The 8,337-nt window shown below is 48.4% G+C and overlaps 1 protein-coding gene across 2 annotated transcripts; it reads left to right on the top strand.

Annotated features, from left to right (window-relative positions):
* Positions 1–3,628: 3,628 nt before the first annotated feature.
* On the top strand, positions 3,629–7,994 carry LOC119269912 (rhodanese-like domain-containing protein 4A, chloroplastic). 2 transcript variants are annotated; one of them, XM_037551843.1, is made up of 6 exons: positions 3,629–4,355; positions 5,534–5,636; positions 5,704–5,955; positions 6,361–6,534; positions 6,970–7,164; positions 7,632–7,994. In XM_037551843.1, exons 1-6 carry the CDS (start codon positions 3,706–3,708, stop codon positions 7,683–7,685), a joined length of 1,428 nt encoding a protein of 475 aa, XP_037407740.1. In that variant the 5' UTR covers positions 3,629–3,705; the 3' UTR covers positions 7,686–7,994. The 2 variants fall into 2 exon arrangements, with proteins under 2 accessions (XP_037407740.1, XP_037407741.1); XM_037551844.1 differs by lacking the exon at positions 6,970–7,164.
* The last annotated feature ends 343 nt before the right edge of the window (positions 7,995–8,337 follow it).

Genomic DNA, 8,337 nt, shown 5'->3' on the forward strand with positions numbered 1-8,337 from the left:
TCTGGAATCTGTCCTCCTCCAAGGAAGTCTTTAATGGCTTTGCACACCTCCTCTTTCACCAAAGGCCAGTGCCTTTGATAGAAAAGGGTCGGCATCCCATCCGGGCAGGGAGCCTTTGTCGCGCCCATCTGGAAAAGGGATTTTTCTATCTCATCATCGTTGATCGCATCATCTAGTTTATCATTCATAGCATCAGATACAGCCGCCGGGATATTCTCCAGTATTTGCTGCATGTTCGATGTTCCCTGTGAGGCAAACAACAGTGAGTAAAAATCTCTGGCCATTACCCTCATCCCCTCATCGTCGACGCACTTGGATCCGTCTGTCCGCCGTAAAGATTTGACCGTGTTCTTTCTCCTCCTGTGCGAAGCACGGTTTTGAAAATATTGCGTATTCTGATCACCTTCCTTCAGCCAATCCACCCTGGATCTTTGTCTCTTCATTATTTCCTCCCTGAGGTATACTTCCCGTAATTTCCCTTCTATGTCTCTAATCTTTTGCATACGCTCATTTGACATCATCTCATCTTTAGCGCGCTGCAGGTCGCCCTTGAGTTGTTTAATTTGTCTCCTTACTGAACCAAACACCTTTCGGCCCCACTCACGCATGTGTCCAGTGACACCATGCAGCTTGCCCATCAACGCCTGCATGCCATACTGGCCATGACCCTCCGCCTCCCAAGCATTAGTCACCATATCATCATAGTCCCCATGGCGAGTCCACATCTGTTCGAACTTGAATCTGGAAACCACTAATGGCTGTTCCGCCCCTTCCTCTCTAACTCTGATGGCCAGTGCCATATGGTCTGATTCTTCGGTTAAAACGTGTTCCACACTGGACCCTGAGAAAAGGTGCAAAAACTTACGGTTACACGTCGCGCGGTCTAGCCTTACTTGAACATTCTCCGGAGGGTCTCGTTTGTTATCGAAGGTGAAGGGGTAACCATTGAAACCCATGCCCGCCAGTGCGCACATGTCAAGGCATTCCCTAAACGCCTCCATCTGATTGAGATCACGGTCGTTCCCTCCTAATTGCTCTGCTCTCTCAAGGGCTTCATTAAAATCCCCAGCACATAACCACGGCAAATTATCTTGGCCTTTCAGAAACCGAAGAGCATCCCACGTTTTCTTCCTCAACTCAGTTTTAGGCTCCCCGTAGATTCCAGTGAATCTAAAGGTCCTGCTCTCGAAAGTTATAGTAGCGTCGATAAAGTACTGGCACCAAGGCCTTACCGAGACCTCCATGTCATCTCGCCACCATAGTGCTAGACCGCCACTTCTCCCCATAAAGCTTACCGCCACCCCTTGTCGGAACCCTAATGACCACTTCAATTTTTCCATCGGAGCCGATTTCTTCTTTGTTTCCGACAAGAACACCACCGCTGGGTTGTAGGACCGTATCAGGTCTCTCAGTTCGCCAACTGTCGAGTCCAACCCCAACCCTCGACAGTTCCAAGCTAAGATGTTCATTGCTCTCGGCGGCCCTGCTCCCCGGCAGGGTCCGCCGCTCTCTTCTCATTTTCCTCTAACCGATCAAACACATTTGTTGTTCTTTGTCTCTTGTCCCGAGCAGCACCACCATTCTCCCCAAACCGTCCTTGCTCCCCCTTAGGGATCCACATCTGCCTAGGCCTCCTTTTCCTTGACATCTCTCTCTCTCATAGTCCCATTCATCCAGGTGGCTAGTCTGATACTCGCCCCTTCTTGGTTTACGCACATACTACCCCCTCCTTCTGTACTGCTCATTGCGTTCAGGAGCTGGGCCACGACCCGACCCGTACCTACTGGGTTCCCCTTGCCGATCGTTCTGCCTATGCTTCTCTTGCTGCTTGTCAAGAAGATCTTTTCTAATGTTCATCTCCCTCTTTTCCTTCAAATCATGCCTCGGGTCTCTTGCTTGAGAGGACTCACCTCTCATCTTCTCCTTGTTCGGACTGTTCACCGCATTCGTTTCCTCTCCCCTCCCCCACCAGTGTGGGATTGCTCTGACTTTGAGAACGAAGTGTGCATGTTACGCTTAGTCGGAACATCTCTCATAGATGCAGTGAAGCGGACCGGCTCACCATCGCCAGTGCGAGATGAGTTAGCGCTGTTGTAACTGCTTGCTGAACCCCCGAGACCTCCCATGATGAAACTTGAATTCCTTCCCGGGAAGCCCTCAACCACTCGCCCCACTGCGCCTCTTTATCCACCGGAGGAACACATACTCCATTGACATGGACCAGCCTTCCACACTCAAAGCAGAAATGAGGTATTTTTTCATAGTGGAAATCAAACCAAGTGCCCACCTTATACTCCACCGATTCTTTTAGGTTAAAACCCCGAACCAGTGGTTCATATACAGAAATCTTTGCTCTTACCCTGAGGTACTGACCCTTCGCAAAACCATCTTTATCCACGTCCACTTTCACAACCTCACCTAGCCAATTCCCTAGCGCGCGTCCAAACTCCTCGCACCTCCTGTCCAAGGGCAGATCTTTAACTCTAACCCATGTTTCAACCGAATCAAAAATCATCTCCGACGGTCTCGTCTTGCCATCATAGTCCTTAAGGATGAGTACATTGAAATCATACTGCCATGGACCATTGTTCCTCGCATGCCTCCAATCACCCTCCCCATTGAAGTTTACCAAGAAGAAGTTATCTCCCAGATCCCGGAACTGCGCTTCATGATGTAGCCCCCACGCCCTGTGCATGGATCTCTCCAACGCCGTCCTGTTCAGTGGCCTCGGCGAGCATACTTTCCCAATCAGCGTCCATCTCCTCGCAGCTGGAATCCCTTTCCCTGGATCTGCAAAGACAAACCCCTGTGCCTCTTTCTCCGTCAACACCATCCCTCCAAGCCGGGCAGACAGCGACGCAGTGGCATCGGGGGTTCTGCTAACCCCCGGCGAATCCTCCTGTCCCCGCGATCTGACCGGGGTGCCTGTAGATGTGGCTCCTCCTTTCGCCGGTGTTGCTCCGTGGTTCCTCCCCGAAGTGTCCTCTCCACCACGCTTATCCTGACATGCCATGACTCCTCCCCGAGATGAGATCCTACCCCTACTCGATCCGCACGCCGAGGACGCCGTCGCCACCCGTCGCACGATCGTATCCGCAGCACCTCCGATCAGCAAACCCTAATCCTAGCGGCAGCCCGTGATCGCCTATCGATCGCCCTCCTGTCGCCCGAGAGTTAGCTGACAAGGTGGACCCACCCGTTCAGTCTGTCCTTACTAGGCTTTTTTTGTTTTTGAGACAAATCCTAGTGGTTAGGTACATAGAGATTGCGAGATTGAAACCTTCGCACACACCTTTTTTTGGTTTAAAATAGAAAAAAAAGTTAATTGGCCGACCTAGCTCGGAGGGTGTGCGCCCGTTCATAAAAACAACTTTTTTTACGGGAGTTTATAAAAACAACTAAAACGGGCGCATGAAGCGTCAAATAGGAATGCCAGTCGCCGCGCCCAAAGTTGAAGACGAGGATCTTTCTGTCAAAAAAAAGGTAGACCTGGGCTTAATTCTATCGCGCTCTTCAGCCCGTATGGAACAGACGTATGGGCCAAATTCGGCAATCTCCTCTCCTCTTTTTTGCTTCCTTGCACTACTATTTTGTAATAAATCCATTTTCGGAAGAGGAAAAGGTGGAGTGATCGGATAGAGAATCCCGGGGCGTGGAGAGCTCCACCTCCTTCTATCCTTGCACGGAGCTCAAGCTCTCGCCCGCATGGCGCTCCTCCGCCTCCAGCACCACTGCTCCCTCCTCCAAGTCTCCACCTCCCACCTCCCAACCCTCCTCAGACCCCCGCGGAACCCTCGCAGGAGCCAACTCTCGCCGCCCAATGCGGCCAGGACCACCTCCTCCTCCGTAACTCCCTCCCCCGCCGCGCGAATCTTGGCGCGGAATGCGGCGGCGCCGCCCTGGCGGGGCGAGCTCCTGCTCCTCCTCCCCGCGGCCGCCGCGTCCTGGCCGCTCCACTCCCTCGCGGCCGAGGCCGACGGCGGCGGCGGGAGCAAGGTGAGCCTCGAGTCCATCGTGCTGGCCGTGGACGACTTCAACAACCGGAACCCCTTCTTCGTGGCCGGGGTGGTGTTCGTCTGGCTGGTGGTGCTCCCGCTGGCGCAGGACTACTTCAAGAAGTACAAGGCCGTGGGCGCCCTCGACGCCTTCCGCAAGCTCCGCGACGCGCCGGAGGCGCAGCTGCTGGACGTCAGGCGGGGCAACAGCGTGCGGTTCATGGCGCCGCCCAACCTCAGGCTCGTCGAGAAGAGCGCCGTGCAGGTGGAGTTCGACGAGGAGGACGAGAAGGGGTTCCTCGGGGAGGTGCTCGCCAGGTTCCCGGACCCGGCCAACACCGTCGTCTGCGTGCTTGACAAGTGAGTGATCCATGGAACCTCGATTGACGCCTGCTGTCGGTGGTGTGCCTGCGTTACTGAAATGCTTTAGTAGTTGTGTGTATTGATCGAATAGGATTGGCATGAATCATTCGTGATGGAATGTCGATTAATGTGCTCTCTAGTGCTAGATGTCTTTTTATGCAGCAGAGTAGTCGTGTACACAACTTTGATTTAGTAGTGCAATGCAGTTGTAGTTAAACAACGAAATTCAACTACAGTATTTCATACGAAATTTGTGGAATCAAAATAGACCCTTCCAGAATGTCTGGATCGGGCTGATTGTTTCTATCGATCGAGTCGATATCAAGTTAAGATCAGTTTTGTTGCGCTGTGTTCAAAAAAAGTTGAGACAGACTGATTTAGTATCGTCTTAGTTACAGCTGAGAACTACTTCCGACTCGAGCTCAGGAACCGAGGAAGAGCATAGTCGTGTTTCAAGAACATTGTCTTTTGTAAGTGTGGAGCATAATCTGAATAATTTTGGTTTATTTGCGACTAGCACAGATAAAACTGCCACATTGACAGTTCAAAATAGTCTGAAACAATTAGTCAATTACTTTACTCGTTCTGCCACAATGAAATACAGGGATAAGCTTCTTTTCCATCCAATTAGTCCCTATTATGGCATCATAACCTACGGATTGGTCCACCACCTTCTTCGACATAGGCGTAGTGTCGGTCTATAGGACTCTACTGTTGCCGATTTGTCGGTTTGTATTTCATGATTTGTTTGTCAGACTTTTGGTTTTGGCTGTGTGCATCTTAGTTATGCAGAGGCCGGGTGTTACTCATAATGCTTTGTATCCACTTGATGCTACATTTTGAGATAATAAAATCATCCTTTATCGGAAAATTAGTCCCTATTATATTTAATTGTCTAACTTAATAAGTAGATAAATAAATAGAAAATTTATTGTCATGTTCTAGTGCATCTTCGAGACCGGTAAAGATGGATGGCATGTCAATTTTGCCCTCTGAAGCTTGTTACTTTAGATTCAGAATTCAGATAGTGGCAGTTTTGCATAGGTGCTGAATGTACTGATGTTGCTGTATACTTTTCATCATGCCAAAGCAACTATGCTTCAATTCTTATATAACTCTATGAACTTTATCATGCGCAATCTGTTACCAACTTAAGTTTATGTTGTGTAAGGTAGCTTTGATGGTAATTCAATGAAAGTGGCTGAGCTCCTGTTCAACAATGGTTTCAAAGAGGCATATGCAATCAAAGGGGGACTGAGAGGCCCAGATGGTTGGCAGGTTAGTTATGACAGTTCAAAAAGTACATACCTCGTTGTTTCCGCACTGATCTTTGCTATTTTCATAGGCAATTCAAGAAAACTATCTTCCGCCATCTGTTCATGTTTTTCCAAGGGAAAAGAAGAGCAAAACTTTAACGCACACTGATGCGAGCACTGAAGGAACAGATGATCAGCCAGAGGGGAATGGAGAACTATTAACTTCTCCTAGCAGCACTTTAGTCAATACAAGCAATGGAACCAAGGATGGTCATGAAGAACTGAATGGAAATACTTTAGCCGCGAAGCATCCAAGGAGACCATTATCACCTTATGCAAAGGTATGACCCCATTGCCTTCCTACCTCCATACAGTAATCAGCAGGCTCTAGATTTGATTTCGTCAAACTTCTATTTAGTTAACAGCATACAGGCTGGCCTCACTGCACGCTGTCATACTTCCAGTTAACTGAATTCTCCCTGTATTTACTGCTGATATACTAGAGTTCTGTTTCTGGACATAGTATAGCCTTGTAAAGCCTTACGCGTGTCTCGGTTAGACAGTTAATTCCCGAAAACAATGGCAGGCGCTATGCTCTGTACTAGCAGGTTTATAAACAGTTAAAACTGCCCTGCTCAAATGTTTTCATGCCTACGTTGTTCAATGTTCAATGCATTTTAGGTTTCTGTTTGAGTTCTTTACGATCATGCCTTAATCTACTTACACACCTTGAATGTATTATGCAGTACCCTGACTTGAAACCGCCATCATCTCCGACGCCATCCAAGCCAGGGAGGGCAGAGGGTAATGGGGAACTACCAACTTCTACTGGCAGCTCTTTAATCAAAACAAGCGATGCAACTAAGGATAGTCTAGCCACGAAGCAATCAGGAAGGAGACCATTATCACCATATGCAAATGTATGACCCCATTGCCTTGCTACCTCCATACAGTAATTCAGCAGGCTCTAGATTTGATTCTCTCGAACTTCTATCTAGTTAACAGCAGTTGACTTTTTGTCTTGAAAATAGTAACAACACGCAGACCGACTGGACTGCACGCTGTCATTACAGAATTCTCGTTGTATTTACTGCTGATATACAAGAGTTCTGTTCCTGGACATAGTATAGCCTTGTAAAGCCTTATCCATGTCTCAGTTAGATAGTTAATTCCCGAAAACTATGGCAGGCGCTATGCTCTGTACTAGCAGGAGAATAAACAGTTTACAGACTGCCCTGATCAAATGTTTTCATACCTAAGTTGTTCAATGTCCAATGCATTTTAGGTTTCTGTGTCAGTTCTTTATGATCATGTACTGTAGTAATCTATTTACACATACTGAATGTATTATGCAGTACCCTGACTTGAAACCGCCCTCATCCCCAACGCCATCCAAGCCAGGCAGGCCAGATGAGAATAATGAACTACTAATGTCTCCTGGCAGCTCTTTAGACGATACAAGCCATGCAACCAAGAATGGTCGTGAAGAACTGAATGGAAGTACTTTAGCCACGAAGCATCCAAGGAGACCATTATCACCATATGCAAATGTATGACCATATTGCCTTCCTACCTTCATACAGTAATTCAGAAGGATCTATATTCGATTTTCATCAAAATTCGATCTAGTTAACAGTAGTTAAAATATTGTTCACAAAATAGTAGTAACAACATGCTGACTGGCCGCTGCATGGCGTCATACTTACAGTTAATTCCATCACAGGATTCTCTTTATATTTACTGCTGATACACTACAGTTCTGTTTCTGGATATAATATTGCCTTGTAAAGAAGGCCTTGGTTCTTGAAAACTATGGCAGGCGCTATGTTCTTGTACTAGCAGGAGAATAAAGAGTTACGGACGGTCATTGCTCAAGCTCAAATGTTTTCCTACCTAAATTGTTCAATATCCAATGCATATAGGCTTCTGTTTCAGTTCTATATGATCATGTACTAATCCATAATTATTTATTTGTGGAATGTACTAATCCATTTGCACACATTGATTTATCATGCAGTACCCTGACATGAAGCCGCCATCATCTCCGACGCCATCCAAGCCAGGGAGGTAGAAGAAGCAATGTATAGGGCAATAGGACGCCGAAGACTTAACGAAGTCAGAGTAAGCCTTTTGCCGAATAACCATTTTGTTATTATACTTAAATCCATGGATATAGAGGCGATTGATTGGGGTCGCGATGCGGAAGACCGTTGCTGCTACCATGAACTATTGGATGTAAATTTCGAACTTCTTCCCAGATTGATGTTCTTGTTGTACATTGAAGTGACAGTTGCACTACGAAACTGCAAGCATTTCATATTAACATTGTACTGGCATGGTGACTCCTGAGCTTGAGGATTTGGGTAGTGCCGCATGGATCTCAGCCTGCTACCTGTGTCTTCTGTGCTGAAAATCAAAACTATTTTGGACCTGCGCGTTTGCAACAGGAAAAGAACAACAGGGAGAAACTGAAATCAGAACTTTCCGACTCTCCCCCTCCTCCTCCTCCCGTGTCGCCCCCGCGCGGCGGCTGGGAGGAAACCCTAGCCCACCGCCGCCGGGTCCCCCAGCCTTCCTCCCCCTCCTCCCTCGCCGTCGCCCTAGGCTCGGCTGGCAAAGCCCGCCTGCAGCCGGCGGCGGCGGGGCGACCTCGACCTCTCGCAGGACGGGGCCGGCGCAGGGCGGCTCCCTCCGGCTTAGGCGCGGTGCGGGCGACGGGCGCG

The sequence above is a fragment of the Triticum dicoccoides genome, chromosome 3A (assembly GCF_002162155.2).
Source record: "Triticum dicoccoides isolate Atlit2015 ecotype Zavitan chromosome 3A, WEW_v2.0, whole genome shotgun sequence".
NCBI classification, from domain to species: Eukaryota; Viridiplantae; Streptophyta; class Magnoliopsida; order Poales; family Poaceae; genus Triticum; species Triticum dicoccoides.